This window comes from Nicotiana tabacum, chromosome 13 (genome assembly GCF_000715075.1).
Source record: "Nicotiana tabacum cultivar K326 chromosome 13, ASM71507v2, whole genome shotgun sequence".
NCBI classification, from domain to species: domain Eukaryota; kingdom Viridiplantae; phylum Streptophyta; class Magnoliopsida; order Solanales; family Solanaceae; genus Nicotiana; species Nicotiana tabacum.
In genome coordinates, this window is record NC_134092.1 from 1,252,391 (window position 1) to 1,271,933 (window position 19,543).

General features: G+C 40.4%; 1 protein-coding gene across 3 annotated transcripts; it reads right to left on the minus strand.

The window, feature by feature from the left end:
* Nucleotides 1–13,459: 13,459 nt before the first annotated feature.
* Nucleotides 13,460–19,292, minus strand: LOC107806520 (jasmonoyl--L-amino acid synthetase JAR4). 3 transcript variants are annotated; one of them, XM_016630684.2, is made up of 5 exons: nt 19,095–19,292; nt 16,411–16,719; nt 15,941–16,042; nt 14,578–15,365; nt 13,460–14,080 (listed from the first exon to the last, which is right to left on the minus strand). In XM_016630684.2, the coding sequence occupies exons 2-5, from the start codon at nt 16,704–16,706 to the stop codon at nt 13,539–13,541; spliced, it is 1,728 nt and encodes a 575-aa protein (XP_016486170.1). In that variant the 5' UTR covers nt 16,707–16,719; nt 19,095–19,292; the 3' UTR covers nt 13,460–13,538. The 3 variants fall into 3 exon arrangements, with proteins under 3 accessions (XP_016486170.1, XP_075083770.1, XP_075083769.1); XM_075227669.1 differs by having other exon boundaries at nt 16,411–16,715; nt 19,095–19,282; XM_075227668.1 differs by lacking the exon at nt 19,095–19,292 and adding an exon at nt 16,927–17,039.
* Nucleotides 19,293–19,543: the final 251 nt, after the last annotated feature.

The following is a 19,543-nucleotide window of genomic DNA, read 5'->3' on the forward strand; positions in this document are numbered from 1 at the left end:
ACCGATGGCTTAGACTATAGCACACGAAAATCTGGGAATTAGACGAAATTTTAGTTTTATGACCCTAAAATGCCAAAACAAAATAAGGAACGGTTATGGCGAGGCGATGACATTTGTTCCTTAGGTAATTTTTATGGGCCAGCAAAATTTTAGGTGATTCGGGTCTGGTCTCCCAGACCCATGCCGATGGCGTGGGCTATATCACACGAAAATCTTTGTATCGGCAGAATTCCAATTTTATGGCCCTAAAATATCAAAAACAAAATGGAGTGGGCATGGAGAGGAGATGATCGTTCCTTATTTTTTGGCATTTTAGGAACATAAAACTGGAATTCAGGGCGATTCCGAGATTTTCGTTTGTTATAGTCCACGCCATCTGCATGAACTCGGGCGACTGGCCCAAATGTCCTAATGCATAATAATCATCGCTTCGCCATGATGTTCATTATATTTTGGCATTTTAGGTCCATAAAATAGGAATTCGGGACGATTCTCAAATTTTTATATGCTATTGTCCACACCATTTGCATAAATTCGGGAGACCGGCTCTGAATCTCGTAAAATTTTGCAGGCCCATAAAAACTACCTAATGAACAATAGTCATCGCTTCACCATCACTGTTTCTTGTGTTTTGTCATTTTAGGGCTATAAAACAAGAATTCAGAATAATTCCTTGATTTTCGTGTGTTATTATCTACGCCATATCCAGGAATTTAGGTGAACGGCCCTGAATCTCCTAAAATTTTGGGGGACAAATAAAAATGACCTAATGAAGAATAGTTATCCCTTCGCCATGATCGTTCCTCATTTTTTGGCGTTTTAGGGCCATAAAACTGGAATAAAGATTGATTCCTAAATTTTGTGTGCTATAGTCCACTCCATCGGCATGAATTCGAGCGACCGGTCCCAAATCTTCTAAAATTTTGCTGGCCCCTCAAAAGACACCTGATGAACAATAGTCATCGTTTCGCCATGGTCATTCCTCGTTTTTTGGTATTTAAGGCCATAAAATAGGAATTCAAGACGATATCTAGATTTTTATGTAATATAGTTGTGATGACCCAAAAGGTCATCTTATGTTTTAGAACTCAAATCTATGCTCTTAAGCCTTAAAAATCTCATTTTTACCCTCCTCTATTTGCGTGCGCAGTCCGGGCAGGTTTCCAGAAAGTTTTTATGTTGAAAACTAATGAAAATAAGAATTTTTACCTTAAAAGTTGATTATAGTTGACTTCGGTCAACATTTATGGTAAACGGGCCCGGATCCATATTTTGACGGTCCCGGTAGGTCGGTATCGAATTATGGGACCTGGGCGTATGCCCGAAATCGAATTCGGAGGTCCCTAGCTCAAGTTATGAATTTTTGATGAAAATTAAAAGTCTGAAAATTAATTATTTTTAAGAATTGATTGATGCTTGGCATTGTTGGTATAGGGTCCGTATTTTGGTTTCGGAGCCCGGTACAGTTGCATTATGATATTTAAGACTTGTCTGTGAAATTTGGTAAGAAACAGAGTTGATTTGACGTGATCCGGACGTCCAGTTGAGAAGATAGGAATTTTAAAGTGTTCTTGAGAATTTCATTTGTTTTCGTGCTAAATTTGTAGCTCTAGGTGTTGTTTTGGCGATATGATCGCGCGAACAAGTTCGTATTATATTTTTAGACTTGTGTGCATATTTGGTTGGGAGCCCCGAGGGCTCGGGTGAGTTTCGGATAGGCCACGGGATATTTTGGACTTGGGAAAAATCTAGTTTTCTGCAGATTCTGGTGTCTAGCATATCCTTCTTCGCGTTCGCGAAGGTCCTTTCGCGAACGCGAAGAGTAATCTGGTGAGGCTGAAAATTCTTCTTCGCGAACGCGAAGGTCTGGTCGCGAACGCGAAGTGATGGGGGATTTACCCTTCACGAACGCGACCTGACCATCGCGAACGCGAAGCACTTGGGGACCTGGGGGAGGGTTGGTCATGTTCTTCTACGCGAACGCATCCACTGGGTCGCGAATGCGAAGGCTAGGGGGGAGTTGCCTTACGCGAACGCGTAGAAATACTCGCGAACGCGAAGGCATTAGGCCGTTGTGCATCGCGATCATGACAGGCCTCTCGCGAACGCGATGAAGGCATGTCCAGTGACTTAAAACAGACTACAAACATGGTTTTGAGCCATTTCTTCAACATTTTCAAGAACCAAACAGGTAGAGGCAATTTCCAAGAGTCATTTTCTTCCCTAAAGTGTTGGTAAGTGATTCTAAACCATTTTCTTTCAATTACCCATTACATTTCTTGAATTTTCAACCTAAAATCTAGAGTTTTCATGGTAGAATTAGGGGTTCGGGTAGAAACTAGGGATTTCGGGAATTTGGGAATTTAGACCTCAATTTGAGGTCGGATTCCACGACTAATTACATATTCGGGTTCGGGGGTCAATGGGTAAAAGAATCTTTGGTCCGAACCTCGGGTTTTGACCAAGGGGGCCCGGGGTCGATTTTTGACTTTTTGGAGGAAAATTTGGGAAATCTTTAATTATTCACTAAAGTTGATTCCTTTAGCAATGTTTGATATTATTGAGTCATTTTTGAATAGATACGAGTGGTTTGGAAGTGAATTCCAAAGTAAAAGCTGTGATTGAGAATTAAGTGGCTTCGGAGTGAGGTAAGTGTTGTGTCTAACTTTTGCTTGAGGGAATAGGTATTGTGTGAGTATTTGCTACCTGTTTTGTTGTTAAATATAACGTATAGTTGAGGTGACGAGCATCTATACGTTGTGGTCGAGTCATAGCATGCGAGTGAAATTTCATTTCTTGCAAATTTGTAGTCTTAAATCTTGCTATCCATGCTTATTGTTATGGTTGAAATGTTGGGAGACTTGTATCCGGTTCCACCGAGGTCGATAAAATTGTGAATATTGATTCAAGGTTGAGATGTTAAATTGTGAAAGTAATCATTTATGAAATATTAATTTCTTGTAAAACTTCTCTCTATCCGTTATTATTGATTCTGTAAATTATGAGGAAGAGTGTAAAGCACGAAGGGTGATAACATGCATAATTTAATTATGTTGTGAGGAAGAGTGTAAAGCACGAAGGGTGATGCCGTACATAATTTAATTATATTGTGAGGAAGAGTGAAAAGCATGAAGGGTGATGCCGTGCATAATTTATTTATATTGTGAGGAAGAGAGTAAAAGCACGAAGAGTGATGTCGTGCAGTCTTATTTGTTATTTGGTGAGGTTGAGAGTAAAAGCACGAAGGGTGATGCCGTGCAGTTTTCATTGCTGCCTTAATGGCTCAATTCAATTAAGGATTTCCGGTTCTATTATGTCTTTCCATTATTCTCACTCTTTATGTTATATTCCCCCATTGTATGTTCCCCTCCCATTAATTCTGCATTATTGTTTTACTTATTATTGTTGCCTCTAGCATGATTATATTGTTCAGGTCATATGTGGGTGTCTTGTCTTAGCCTCATCACTACTTCGCCGAGGTTAGGTTCGACACTTACCAGTACATGGGGTCAGTTGTACTGATGCTGCACTCTGAACTTTCTGTGTAGATTTTGATACCGGCTCAGGTTGATCGAGATTTGCTACTGGTCCATTATCCGGAGACTCAAGGTAGATCTGTCGGCGTTCACAGACCTTGAAGTCCCCGTTGATCCCTTATGTCTTATTGTTTTCTTTCATTCAGACAGTTGTACTTCCTTCAGACTATTACTTGTTATAAATTCTAGAATGCTCGTGAATTGTGACTCCAGATCCGGGTAGTAGTAGTTAATAAAAATTTATGATATTCCGTACTGGTTATATTTCATTGTAGTTAATTATTGTTAATTACCGAATGGAAATAAGGAATTGGTAAATGATTCTCTAACGTTGGCTTGCCTAGCAAGTGAAATATTAGGCGCCATCATGATCCCGTCGGTGGAAAATTTTGGGTCGTGACAGTTGGTATCAGAGCACTAGGTTGCTTAGGTCTCACGATTCACGAGCAAGCTTAGTAGAGTCTGGAGGATCGGTACGGAGACGTCTGTGCTTATCTTCTAGAGGCTATGAAGTTTAGGAACAAGTTTCACTCATTTTCTTCTCTGTCCTGCAATTTTGCTTTCTCAACACTGATTGAACTCTTCTACTCTTATTCTCTCGCAGATGGCGAGAACACGTACTGCTTCCTTAGCTGAGCAGCACCCAGAGCCTCCAGTGACAGCTCCTATGCGGGGCAGAGGTCGAGGCCGAGGCCGTGCCAGAGGCCGAGGCAGGGGGAGGGCTTAGCCTAGGGCCCGAGCAGCAGCCTCGGCAGTGGAGCCTCAAATAGAGCTTGACGAGGAGGTTCCAGCCCAGACTGTTCCTGCCGGACCAGCTCAGGTTCCGGAGGGGTTCATTACTACCCAGTACTTCAGGACGCTTTGGTCCGTTTGGTGGGCCTTATGAAGAGTGTGGCCCAGACTGGTGCATTTCCCATGGAACCAGCAGTATCTCATGCTGGAGGAGGAGCTCAGACTCCCACCACTCCTACTCCGTAGCAGATAGCTCCCCAGTATCAGGCTCCAGCAGCTCATCCAATCGGATTAGTTCAGCCGGTTATTGCGGCATGGGTCGGAGATGGGCCAGCTATGTCTTCTGAGGCCTTATGGAGATTAGACAGCTTTATTAAGCTCTTTCCTGTTCACTTCAGCGGTGCTCCTTCAGAGGATCCCCAGGAGTATCTTGACAGTTGTCACGAGGTTTTACAGAACATGGGTATAGTGGAGACCAATGGGGTTAATTTTGCTGCATTTTAGATGACGGGTTCCGCCAAGAAATGGTGGAGAGATTACTTGTTGACCAGACCAACTGGGTCGCCTGCTCTTACTTGGGACCAGTTCTCTCAACTCTTCATAGAGAGTTTCTGCCTATCACATTGAGAGAGGAGCGTCGCCGTCAGTTTGAGCGTCTCCAGCAAGGCAGTATGAATGTTACTCAGTCTGAGACCCATTTTGTGGATTTGGCCCATCATGCTATCCTTCTGCTTCCCACCGAGAGAGAAAGAGGGTGAAAAGGTTTATTGATGGACTTGCTCAGCCTATCAGATTGCAGATGGCTAAGGATACGGGGAGTGGGATTTTTTTTCAGGCGGCTGCTAATGTCGCCAGACGAGTCGAACCGGTTCTTACTCAGGTAGGTCAGTGGTCTGACCAGAGATCTCGTCATTCTGGTGAGTTCAGCGGTGCCTCACCGATAGGCAGGAGTACTTTTGGTAGAGGCCATCTTCCCAGGTCATTTCATTCAGCGCTTCAGGCATCTCACGGTGCCTCGGGTGGTCGTGGCCCTCAGATGCATTATTCCGACCAGCTAGCCTACAGTGCACCACCAGCTCCTATTAGTGCATCTCCACTCCAGAGTCATCAGGTTGGTTATTCAGGTCAACAGGGTCAGTTTCAGGTTCAGCAGTCACAGCAGCCGAAGTTATGTTATACTTGTGGTGATTCGAGGCACATTGCTAGATTTTGCCCTCGGGCAACGGGCAGCTCACAGCATCAGAGTTCTCGTGCCATGGTTCCGGCACCAGTTGTTGCACCACCTGCTCAGCTAGCCAGAGGCAGGGGTCAGGCAGCCAGAGGTAGAGGCCAGACTATTAGAGGTGGCGGTCAGGCCATTAGAGGTAGAGACCAGCCAGCTAGAGGTCGTCCCAGGGACGTAGTTCAGGGTGGTGGGGCCCAGCCCTGGTGTTATGCTTTCCCAGCCAGGCCTGAGGCTGAGTCATCTGACACTGTTATCACAGGTACTGTTTCAGTTTGCAGTAGAGATGCTTCAGTTCTATTTGATCCGGGATCTACTTGCTCTTATGTGTCATCCTATTTTGCTTCCTATTTGGTTGTGCCCCGTGATTCTTTGAGTTCTCCTGCGTATGTGTCTACACCAGTGGGAGATGCTATTCTTGTAGATCGTGTTTATCGTTCGTGTGTGGTCACCATTGGGAGTCTTGAGACTCGTGTAGATCTCCTACTTCTCGACATGGTTGATTTTGATGTCATACTGGGTATGGATTGGCTGTCACCTTATCATGCTATATTAGATTGCCACGCCAAGATAGTGACCTTAGCCTTGCAAGGGTTACCTCGATTAGAGTGGAGAGAAAATCTTGGCCATTATGCCAGCAGGGTTATCTCTTATGTGAAGGCTCGGCATATGGTCGAGAAGGGGTGTCTAGCTTATTTGGCTTATGTCCGCAATTCTAGTGCGAAGGTTCCTTCCATAGATTCGGTATCAGTTGTTCGTGAGTTTCCAGAGGTGTTTCCTGCAGACCTACCGGGGATGCCACCCGACAGGGATATTGATTTTTGCATTGATTTGGCTCCAGGCACTCAGCTTATTTCCATTTCGCCATATCGCATGGCCCCGCCAGAGTTGAAAGAATAGAAAGAGCAGTTGCAATATTTGCTTGATAAGGGTTTCATTAGACCTAGTGACTCGCCCTGGGGTGCACCTGTGTTGTTTGTGAAGAAGAAAGATGGATCGATGAGGATGTGTATAGATTATCGGCAATTGAATAGAGTCACCATCAAGAACAAATATCCATTGCCGAGGATTGATGATTTATTTGATCAGCTTCAGGGTGCCAAGGTATTTTCAAAGATTGATTTGAGATCTGGCTACCATCAGTTGAGGATTAGGGCATCTGATGTTCCTAAGACAGCTTTTCGGACTCGGTATGGACATTATGAGTTTCTAGTGATTTCATTTGGGCTGACAAATGCCCCAGCAGCATTCATGGATTTGATGAACCGGATGTTCGAACCCTACTTGGATTCCTTTGTGGTTGTGTTTATTGATAATATCTTGATCTACTCCCACAGTCTAGAGGAGCATGAGCAGCACATTCGGATCATTCTTCAGATTCTGAAAGACAGCCAGTTATATGCTAAGTTCTCAAAATGCGAGTTTTGGTTGAGTTCAGTTGCTTTCTTGGGTCACGTTGTATCAGCAGAGGGTATTCAGGTGGATCCTAAGAAGATTTAGGCAGTTCAGAACTGGCCTAGACCCATATCAGCTACAGAGATCCGTAGTTTCCTGGGTTTGGCGGGCTATTACCATCGATTTGTGGAGGGGTTTTCATCCATAGCAGCCCCGTTGACCAGATTGATCCAGAAGGGTGCCCCGTTCGGGTGGTCAGATGAGTGTGAAGTGAGCTTTCAGAAGCTCAAGACTGCTTTGACTATGGCACCGGTATTGGTGTTACCCATAGGTTTAGGATCTTATACAGTATATTGTGACGCATCTCGTATTGGTCTGGGTGCGGTATTGATGCAGGGTGGCAAGGTTATTGCATATGTTTCACGGCAGCTGAAGGTTCATGAGAAGAATTACCCTGTTCATGATCTAGAGCTGGCAGCCATTGTTCACGCGTTGAAGATTTGGAAGCACTATCTTTACGGCGTGCCATGTGAGGTATTCACTGATTATTGGAGCTTGCAGTATTTGTTCAAGCAGAAGGAACTCAATTTGAGGCAGATGAGGTGGTTGGAGCTATTGAAAGACTATGATATCACTATATTGTATCATCCCGGGAAGGCCAATGTGGTGGCCGATGCTTTGAGTAGAAAGTCAGTCAGTATGGGTAGCCTTGCATATATTCCAGTTGGTGAGAGACCGCTTGCATTGGATGTTCAGGCCTTGGCTAACCAGTTCGTGAGGTTAGATGTTTCTGAGCCCAGCTATGTTCTAGCTTGTACAGTTGCTCGGTTTACTTTATTTGAGCGCATCAAAGATCGGCAGGATGACGATCCTCATTTACTTGTTCTTAGAGACACAGTGCGGCACGGTGGTGCCAAGCAGGTTACTATTGGAGATGACGGAGTTTTGAGGATGTAGGGTCGTATTTGTGTGCCTAATATGGATGGACTTCATGAGTTGATACTTGAGGAGTCCCACAGTTCCCTGTATTCTATTCATTCGGGCGCCGCAAAGATGTATCAGGACTTGAGACAGCATTATTGGTGGAGGCGAATGAAGAAGGACATAATTGCCTATATAGCTCGATGCCTAAATTGCCAGCAGGTAAAGTGTGAGCATCAGAGACCTGGTGGTTTACTCCAGTGGTTAGATATTCCTGAGTGGAAGTGGGAGCGTATCACTATGGATTTTGTTGTTGGACTCCCACGGACTCAGAGGAAGTTCGATGTAGTTTGGGTTATTGTGGACAGGCTGACCAAGTCAGCCCATTTTATTCTTGTGGCAGTTACCTATTCCACGGAGCGGTTGGCAGAGATTTATATTCGGGAGATCGTCCGTCTTCACGGTGTGCCCGTGTCTATCATTTCTGATCGAGGTACGCAGTTTACCTCGCACTTTTGGAGGGCAGTTCAGCATGAGTTGGGTACACCGGTTGAGTTGAGCACAGTATTTTATCCTCAGACAGAAGGGCAGTCCGAGCGTACTATTCAGATCTTAGAGGATATGCTCCACGCTTGTGTTATAGACTTCGGAGGATCGTGGGATCAGTTCTTGCCCCTTGCAGAATTCGCCTACAACAATAGCTACCACTCGAGCATTCAAATGGCTCCCTATGAGGCATTATATGGTAGGCGGTGTCGGTCGCCAGTTGGGTGGTTTGAGCCGGGAGAGGCTCGGTTATTGGGTATAGATTTAGTTCAGGAGGCCTTGGATAGTCAAGATTATTCAGGATCGATTTCGCTCTACTCAGTCCAGGCAGAAGAGTTATGCCAACCGGAGAGTTCGTGATGTTGCATTCATGGTCGGAGAGAGAGTGTTACTTCGGGTATCACCCATGAAGGGTGTAATGAGGTTCGGGAAGAAGGGCAAGTTGAGCCCTAGGTATATCGGGCCATTTGAGATCCTCGAGAGAGTAGGGGGAGGTAGCTTATAGACTTGCGCTGCCTCCAGGGTTATCCTCAGTTCATCCGGTATTCCATGTGTCTATGCTCCGGATAGATCATAGTGACCCATCCTACGTGTTAGATTTAAGCTCTGTCCAGTTGGACAAGGGTTTGACTTACGAGGAGGAGCCGGTGGCCATTCTAGACCGACAGGTTCGTCAATTGAGGTCAATGAGTTACCCTTCAGTTCGAGGGCAGTGGAGAGGTCAGCCTATTGAGGTAGCTACTTGGGAGTCTGAGTCCGATATGTGGAGTAGATATCCCTACCTTTTTACCAGCCCAAGTACTTTTCTATGTTCGTTCTAGGACGGACGGTTGTTTTAGATGTGGAGATTGTGATGACCCAAAAGGTCATCTTATGTTTTAGAACTCGAATTTGCGCTCTTAAGCCTTAAACATCTCATTTTTACCCTCCTCGATTTGCATGCACAGTCCGAGAAGGTTTTCGAAAAGCTTTTATATTGAAAACTAATGAAAATAAGAATTTTTGCCTTAAAAGTTAATTTTAGTAGACTTCGGTCAATATTTTTGGTAAACAGGCCCGGATCCGTGTTTTGACGGTCCCGGTAGGTCCGTATCGAATTATGGGACCTAGGCGTATGCCCAGAATCGAATTCGGAGGTCCCTAGCTCAAGTTATGAATTTTTGATGAAAATTAAAAGTCTGAAAATTAATTATTTTTAAGAATTGATTGATGCTTGGCATTGTTGGTATCGGGTCTGTATTTTGGTTCCGGAGCTCGGTAAAGTTTCATTATGATATTTAAGACTTGTCTGTGAAATTTGGTGAGAAACGGAGTTCATTTGACGTGTTTCGAACGTCCAGTTGAGAAGATAGAAATTTTAAAGTGTTCTTGAGAATTTTATTTGATTTGGTGCTAAATTTGTAGTTCTAGGTGTTGTTTTGGCGATTTGATCGTGCGAGCAAGTTCGTATGATGTTTTTAGACTTGTGTGCATGTTTGGTTGGGAGCGTCGAGGGCTCAGGTGAGTTTCGGATAGGCCACGGGATGTTTTGGACTTGGGAAAAATCTGGTTTTCTGCAGATTCTGGTGTCTGGCATATCCTTCTTCGCGTTCGCGAAGGTCCTCTCGCGAACGCGAAGAGTAATCTGGTGAGGCTGAGAATTATTCTTCGCGAACGCGAAGGCCTGGTAGCGAACGCGAAGTGATGGGGGATTTACCCTTCGCGAACGCGACCTGACCATCGCGAATGCGAAGCACTTGGGGACCTGGGGGAGGGTTGGTCATGTACTTCTACGCGAACGCGTCCACTGGGTCGCGAACGCGAAGGCTAGGGGGAGTTGCCTTACACGAACGCGTAGAAATACTCGCGAACGCGAAGGCATTAGGCCGCTGTGTATCGCGATCGCGACAGGCCTCTCGCGAACGCGATGAAGGCCTGTCCAATGACTTAAAATAGACTCCAAATATGGGTTTGAGCCATTTCTTCAACATTTTCAAGAACCAAATAGGTAGAGGCGATTTCCAAGAGTCATTTTCTTTCCCAAAGTGTTGGTAAGTGATTCTAAACCATTTTCTTTTAATTACCCATTATATTTCTTGAATTTTCAACCTAAAATCTAGAGTTTTCATGTTAGAATTAGGGGTTAGGGTAGAAACTAGGGATTTCGGAAATTTGGGAATTTAGACCTCAATTTAAGGTCGGATTCCACGACTAATTACATATTCGGGCTCGGGGGTGAATGGGTAAAAGAGGTTTTGGTCCGAACCTCGGGTTTTGACCAAGCGGGCCCGGGGTCGATATTCGACGTTTTGGAGGAAAATTTGGGAAATCTTTAATTATTCATTAAAGTTGATTCCTTTAGCAATGCTTGATATTATTGAGTCATTTTTGAATAGATACGAGTGGTTTGGAGGTGAATTCCAAAGGAAAAGCTGTGATTGAGAATTAGGTGGCCTTCAGAGTGAGGTAAGTGTTGTGTCTAGCTTTGGCTTGAGGGAATAGGTATTGTGTGAGTATTTGCTACGTGTTTTGTTATTGAATACGACGTATAGTTGAGGTGACGAGTATCTATACGTTGTGGTCGAGTCATAGCATGCGAGTGAAATTCCATTTCTTGCAAATTTGTAGTCTTAAATCTTGCTATCCATGCTTATTGTTGTGGTTGAAATATTGGGAGACTTGTATCCGGTTCCACCGAGGTCAATAAAATTATGAATATTGATTCGAGGTTGAGATGTTAAATTGTGAAAGTAATCATTTATGAAATATTATTTTTTTGTAAAACTTCTCTCTCTCCGTTGTTATTGATTTTGTAAATTGTGAGGAAGAGTATAAAGCACGAAGGGTGATGCCGTGCATAATTTAATTATATTGTGAGGAAGAGTGTAAAGCACAAAGGGTGATACCGTGCATAATTTAATTATATTGTGAGGAAGAGTGTAAAGTACGAAGGGTGATGTCGTGCATAATTTAATTATATTGTGAGGAAGAGTGTAAAGCACGAAGGATGATGCCGTGCATAATTTATTTATATTGTGAGGAAGAGAGTAAAAGCATGAAGGGTGATGCCGTGCATTCTTATTTTTTTATTCGGTGAGGTTGAGAGTAAAAGCACGAAGGGTGATGCCGTGCAGTTTTTCTTGCTGTCTTAATTGCTCAATTCGTTTAAGGATTTTCGGTTCAATTATGTCTTTCCATTATTCTCACTCTTTATGTTGTATTCCCCCACTGTATGTTCCCCTCCCATTATTTCTGCATTATTATTTTACTTATTGTTGTTGCCTCTAGCATGATTATACTGTTCAGGTCATATGTGGGTGTCTTGTCTTAGCCTCGTCACTACTTTGCCGAGGTTAGGTTCGACACTTACCAGTACATGGGGTCGGTTGAACTAATACTGCACTCTATACTTTCTGTGTAGATTTTGATATCGGCTCAGGTTGATCGAGATTTGCTACTGGTCCGTTGTCCGGAGACTCAAGGTAGATATGTCGGCGTTCACAGACCTTGAAGTCCTCGTCTATCCCTTATGTCTTACTGTTTTCTTTCATTCAGACAGTTATATTTACTTCAGACTATTACTTGTTATAAATTCTAGAATGCTCGTGAATTGTGACTCTAGATCCGGGTGGTAGTAGTTTATACAGATTTATGATATTCCGTACTGGTTATATTTTATTGTAGTTAATTATTATTAATTACCGAATGGAAATAAAGAATTGGTAAATGATTCTCTAACGTTGGTTTGCCTAGCAAGTGAAATGTTAGGCGCCATCACGATCCCGTCGGTGGGAAATTTCGGGTCATGACAATAGTCCATGCCATATGTATGAATTCGGGCGACCGTCCCCGAATCTCCTAAAATTTTGCGGGCCCATAAAAAATTACTTAATGAACAATAGTCATCGTTTTGCCATGATCGTACCTCGGATTTTGGCGTTTTAGGGCCATAAAACAAGAATTCAAGATGTTCGACTACTTACTAATCTTCTACCCTTATCCTCGATAAGCTGAAGGTGTGTCATATCCTGCCTAATCACCTATCATCAGTACTTCTCCGACTTACCTTTACCTCTCGTGAGACCCCACTGTAATCAACCTCTCATACCTCCTTACTGGAGCATCTAGGTCTCTCTTCTTCATATGCACGAACCATATTAGCCTTGCTTCCCGCACTTGTCCACCACGAAGGCCACTTCCACCCAGTCCCAACTATCTTCATTCCTGATCTTATCTCTCCTAATATGCCTACACATCTATCTCAACATCCTCATTTTCGTCACTTTCATCTTCTGGAGATGGGAGTTTTCGTCTAGCAACACTCTGCCCATGCGACACGAATTTGTGATAATATCCACTTTTTCGTGTGTATTAGTACATACTAATTTTGTAGAATTTCTTTGACGGACTCCGATTGGCCTGGATTTTCATAGGCCCATAGAAAACGGCCTACTAACCAATATTCATTGTTTCAGCATGTCTTTCGTGTTCATTTTATAGTGTTTCATGGTCATGCAACATGAATTTATGATTATATCCACTTTTTTATGCTAATTATATCTACTTTTTTATGATTTTGTAGAATTTTTTTGACGGACTCCAATTGGCCTTAATTTTTGTAGGTCCATAGGAATCGGCCTAGTACCAATACTTATTGTTATTTATGTATTGTAAAATCGGCCTAGTACCAATACTTATTGTTATTTATGTATTGTAAAATGATGATATTAGAGAAATTTGGATTTATTTTAGAAATTTCGTGTTTTGTCTATCTTTTTTAGAGGGAGAAGATTTTAAAATCTCTTAACTTATGATCTTAAACTATCAGGTAAAGAGTTAGCTTGATGCAGCATCTGATAAAAATACACAGATGGTGTAAAACAATCTTGTACTATCCATATATATAACATAAATCCTTTATAATGTTGCCAGACCCTTGAGTGCATAGAAAACTATCTTATCTATATTGCGGGAACTGTCTAAAATGTTGTTGCACCTATGTCGGATCTTTCAAAGAATACACTACGTTTGGAGGATTCGACACCACAGACCGGCAACATTTTCTAGCATCTTATTGTTTAGCTTTAGTCTTTTTGGAGGGGATGGAGAAGTTAAACTAAACCGCAAATTTATACAATTCAAAATATTATTAAGAAGATGACCAGCTGACTTACAAGGCTGGCGAGATACATTCATTATACATTAATTCAACATAATGCAGTACTAAAATAGCTCTCAACTACATTGCTTGACAGTATTTGCAGCACAGAGAGATTAGTCGGGCCGACGCACCTTGGTGTTTTGAACTGGCTTACTGCAGCCCCTAATCCTACAAAATGATCTAATATCTTATGGAATGTTCCCCTCTTCACAATTCGGAGCTCAAGAGCTCCAATTGCATTCACCTTCCGAGAGCCCACATAGCCTGCATCGACGAAAGATTTGTCCAAACAATTGCAGCAATCTTTCAAGATTTCCTCAGTGGCCTCACCACTCAGTTCCCAGAAGATCACGTAGTGCCCCGGATCAGCTGAGACATTGACGTGGCTAGTGAAATCGACTACTTCTAGCTTTTCGTCTGATAAGATCTTGGCTGCTGCTTCCACGGCTAGTTGTAAGTCTTTCTCGGTGTTCTTGTCAATGTTGATGCTCAACAAGAGATTCCTACGGCAAATAAACTGGAGTTCCGGAGTGCCATTGTGGAATCCTTTTATCTTGACAACATCACCGAGCCTATAGCGATACAGACCTGCATATTTTACATGCCTAAACTCATTCAATTTCTTGGCGAAAAATTTAAAAAGGAATAATCAAAACTCATAAACAAGATGAATTTCAATCCTTATTTTCAAGTGAACAGTAAGTCTCATGGTGAAGGGGAGCATTGGGATAACTAGTAAAGTTGCTGTCATGTGACTAGAAGATCACGGGTTCGAGCCGTGGATATAGCTTTTTGCAAAAATACAGGGTAAGGATACATACAATAGACCCTTGTGCTCGGCCCTTCCCTGGACTCTGCGCATAGCGGGAGCAGGCTGCCCTTTTTTTTGTGAGTCTCATGGCCTTGAATACAAGTTTATGCTTGCGCTATAAATTCATTATACCAATGATATATATAATAAATCATTATATATGCTCTCTTGGTATAAATTCATTATACCAAGAGAGAATACAGTGAACCACTGATATATAATATGCTTTTGCCGACTAAAGCATCACAAGAAAATAGGCAGAAGAAAGTTATACCTGCAAAGTTGGTGACTACAATTTCATACTCTTCGCCGAGTTTAACTTCAGTTAAACCGACTGGCGTAGGCTCCAGACCGTCTAAATTTTCCATGAGAGGAATGAATTCGAAATAACCAATATTAGGAAGTACTGCATATGTAACAAGCTCGGGAGGCAACTCGGGGTTAACGTTTGCTCCAATCCACCCTTCAGAAGATCCATAATCAGCACTTAGCAGAGGTAACTCGCCCGCATAATGCCTCAGTTTCTTCAAGTAAGGTTCCATGGATCCAGTCATGATACCATATATGTACCTAGTGTTCGGGAAAAGTTCAGGTATCAAGCCATACCAATTGCTCAATCGGCTGCACTTGTTAAAAATAGTATCAGCAAGCTCGGGATCAGGCTTGAGTAATTTCGACATTGCTGCTCTCATAGAAGGAACCGTCACACGGCTAGAAAGTACTCCTTCTCTTATGTTGGTAACAAGTTCTTGCCATACTTGTTCGAAATTTCGAAAAGCATGGACAATACTATGGGCAAACGTAGAAGAGACAACTTGAACCTCATCGCGAAAAATGAGGCCGCACAAAAGATGACAGTACAAAGATTGTTGGAAATCAGGGCCAAATATCACTTCATCAGGGCTACAACAAGGGGTCTGCATTGCCCTCATTGTCTTCTTGAATTGTGCGTTTCGGTACACATTGGTAGTGGCAGTTCCAGCTGCCAAACCACCCTTCGTCTTGAATTGCTTGCTGCCATATATGAACTGCAAAGCTTTCCCATTTACAACTGGGAATTCTCTGAAAAATAACATAAATCTTCACATTAACCATTTGATAAGCCAATGATTTTTTTCCCGCGTTTCATAATACAATTAGCCAACATGTTAACTAATCAATTACGATAAATTTCCCCAGATTTTGCAGGTTTTTTTTTCTTGCAGTACTTTGACGTGACATGAGCGTGAAGGGGTTAAAAAATCAGTTTTCTTTTTAAAAGGGATAAAATCACTAATTTTACCACATATAGTAGGGTGAATCTCAAGAAATATGAAAGATAAAAAAGAACTCCTTGTGACGAACGTTAGGGATGCGTCACCACATTTGTCGACGTGTGAACTATAAGTCTATAGCCCTTTCCTGAGAAGAGTACCAAGAGAAAAAGTAAAAACCACTTATTGAAACAAAAGAACAAAATCTTCCACTGCATATGAACAGATGTGGAAATTTTCAAAATAAAGAAATAAACATCTCATAGTGTAATTCTCAACTGGACCAACTTTTCCACAAATAAAAAGAGTCATTACCCAAAAATGCAGTAGAGTTGAAAAAATCTGGGTGGGGCATAAATAGAGGAAAATGACAAATTGCATTACCTGTTCCTAAAGGCAAAAGATGTCTTGAATATTTGCATAGTGGATTCCATCAATTCTTCATTGAAAGGTACAAACTTTGGCTTTCCCTGAGTTGTCCCAGAACTGCAATCAACCATTAACATTAAATCTTCTTCTTCAACTACTAAAGTTATAACCTTTACACTACTCAACACCACTCCTCTTCTACACCCCAATAAAAACCATTGAAGAAAGAAAAACAATCATTTCTTTTTATTTTTCTGTTCTCATTATGATAGAAGGGACACATCTATTTATTTATTTATTTTACGTTGCGACACGCTCCATATGTGCGAGTTGACTCTTTTTCTTAAGTCAAACATGTGAAAATTCAAAAAAAAATCCGTTCTTTCTTAAACTCCTGGTCGAATCAAACTATGCCACATAAATTGAAACACGGAGTACTTATCTTAGGTTTGCAACAATTAGGAGGTAAAGAAATTTTAGAGTACCTCAAGGAGATAGTGGTAATAGGTTTTCCAGTAAGAATGGGAGAAAGATCACCATCAGTAATTCTATGAATGTAAGGCTCCAAATCCTTGTGGGTGACAATGGGTACACAATTCTTGAAAGACAATGAGTCAGTTTTCCCATTCAGACCCCATTGCTGCAAATATTCTGTCCCTCCATTTTCTTCCAAAATCTTCTGTAGTGTCTCTTCTTGAATTTTGCCAGCATCTCTTGTTAACACCTCAAATTCCTCAATTACTTCTTGTGGATCAAACTTCTCAGTTTTCTCTACCACCATTTTCACTATCTTTCTGTAACAAATAGCAATCATAAGTTTAAATTGATCCCAGGAAGCTCAACCACCACAATATATATATATAAATAAAAGGAAAAAGGTTCAAAGTTGAAGGAAGAATTGGAACAACAGTAAAGTTGTCTCAATGTAATCTATAAGTTACGGGTTGAGCCGTGGAAGCAATCAGTAATGTTTGTATTAGGGTAGCATGTCTATATCACACCTCTTAGATACGGCCATTCTTAGAACCTTAAAACCCGCTCGAACGCGAGATGCCATGTTCACTTGCCGCTCTTTTTGTAAAAGGTTCAAAATTGCTCCTGTGTTATCAAAGATTATTCAATTTTTAACATTCTTTACACTTTTGGTTCATTTATACATTTGACTTTAATAAATTGTCTCGCATTTACACGTGTTCAAATACTTTGAGAAAAAAAAAGGGTCCAATTTTGCCTGTTTATTTTTAATTATGGTTTAAAATTACTCTCAGGTTGGAAATCTGTTAGAAGTCAATAGTTCCTAATGTCGATCATAAAATTAGACTAAACATGAGGATAAAATTGAAATTCAAATGTTACAGAGATAAATTTGACCATTTTCCCTCAAAAACAATTTAAAAAAAAAAAAGGAAACAGAAGGGAAGAAAAGACAATCTGTAAAGTAGATAGCATCTAGTGCTTGCTTAAGAATAATGATGGGAGATTAATTTACAACAAAATAAAGGACAAAAATTCAGAAAAAGGGTCCCAGATGGACATTGGAATGAAAAAGTAAGGTCAAAATTTCAAGGATTCCACTATGTGAAAGTAACAAATTCAAATCCCGTGGACGGAAAGTGTCACATCTTTATCACAGGACCACTTAATTAGCACTATGGAAATAAGACAAAAAATAGTACATTAATTTAAATTGTTTTTCTTTGATAAAGTATATTAAAATATATAATTGTTATCAAAGGTCCCATAGAATTGTCAGCTATACACAAATAAACGGTATTTACCTATGTCCACAATAACTAATTTTTTGTCTTTTTATTTTGATACAAAATAAGTGTCATTTTTATATATTTAAGAATTAATTAAATAAGTTTTTCAAATTTATCTCTATTTACATATCACAATGTGTCAAGTTAACAATACGCAAAATTTAATTAAGGATAATTTAGTCAAAATACTTACGTGTTTTCTATAAATTTGTATTTTATTAAGGGTTGTGACAAGACAAAATAGTCGTGGACCAGAGGGAGTACAAAATAAAGAAAAGGCACACTATTAAAGCCAAATTTATGATTCAATGAACCCAAAAGAAAAGTGAATTACTTAATGGCCACTCACTGTATTGTTACTTAATGCAGTTGTAATAGATGTAATTAAAATCTCAAGTACAGAAAAACACCAACCAATACATGTGTGAAAGTTATCACTGATAATAACAACCTATATATGGGTAGTTTGGTTGAAATAAGTTATCCCATGATTAATTATCTCGAGATTAGTTATTTCATCTTATCATAGATATAAAAAATACTATATTTTCGGGATAACTGATCCCAGGATTAATTATGCCGCACTTTTCTACCAACCAAACATAAAATAAACTCTTCTTAAATTTAGGTCGGGATTAATTATTCCTTATCTATCATACCAAACAAGCCCTATATGTACAGTCGTAACACTTACTCATAATTCATAAATAAGAATTAGTAATATACAGATACAAAGGTACATAAGCCATTTAAATTTCAAGAAAAGAATAGTCCTTCTGGCTTAGAAAGAATGAAGAAATGTGAAACACGAGGATTAAACCTTTAAATTTTCAAATTCATGAACTTTATGAACTTTAATCTTGATAATTTCTTAAAACACAAAATTTAAATAATTAGAAAGTACATACATAATATTACACTCTATGTCCTAATTCATATTGTAACACTCTTCCTTTTTAGTTCACTTCTATATTTAGAAATAATTTAATTTTAAATTTTTCAAGAAAAGTCTTTACCTTGCTTCAGATCACAAATTTTTTTGAAAAAATTCTTCCTTAAACTTCATTCTCAGTCGAACAATGCTCATATAAATTGGGACCAAGGAATTACTATAATTTACTAGTTAATACCATTTTAAATACATGTATGAAAGAATTACTTGACTTTCAAATAATAATAATGTCATGTAAAATATAATAGGATAAAAAGTAAACAGAGAACACGAGAATCATTATAACTCCGAAATTTGTCAAAGTAAAGGTCAAACAAAAGAAGTTCTAAAAAGAAGAAATATTGGAAAAAAGAAAAAAAAATCCAGAAAACGGAAAATTATCCGGAAAATTAACTCATTAAAGTCGAAGCAATCGTATGAGAATTTATACACATTTATATACAGACAACAGTACCTGTATTTTGTGAGTGGCAGCTAGAAATTAGAATTGCAGAAAGTAATATATATCAGTGTAGATTTCAGCGTAACTGTTTTGCCTGTTGAAGTAATATATAACAGTGAGCCAAAAACACACACACACACACTATCGTAAGAAATGGATTCAAAGAGAGACAGGAGAAAAAGAAGAAGACTTTGAGCCACGAGGGAAGATATTGGTAGGAGGAATTATATATATATATAGGTGGCTTGACTAAGAGCAAACACCGTCCAACGTGGGGCCGGTGTATTTGAAATGAAGCATGTCGACTATCATGGCATGTGTTAGATTTTAATTTTATGAGGTAATTTAGTACGACGATTTCAAATATTAATGTTTGAGTTATAAATATATATATAATGAATTTTTGTAAGAAATATATTATTTGGAAAAGCTACTAAGTTCAGTAAAATTCGTACTTTAGC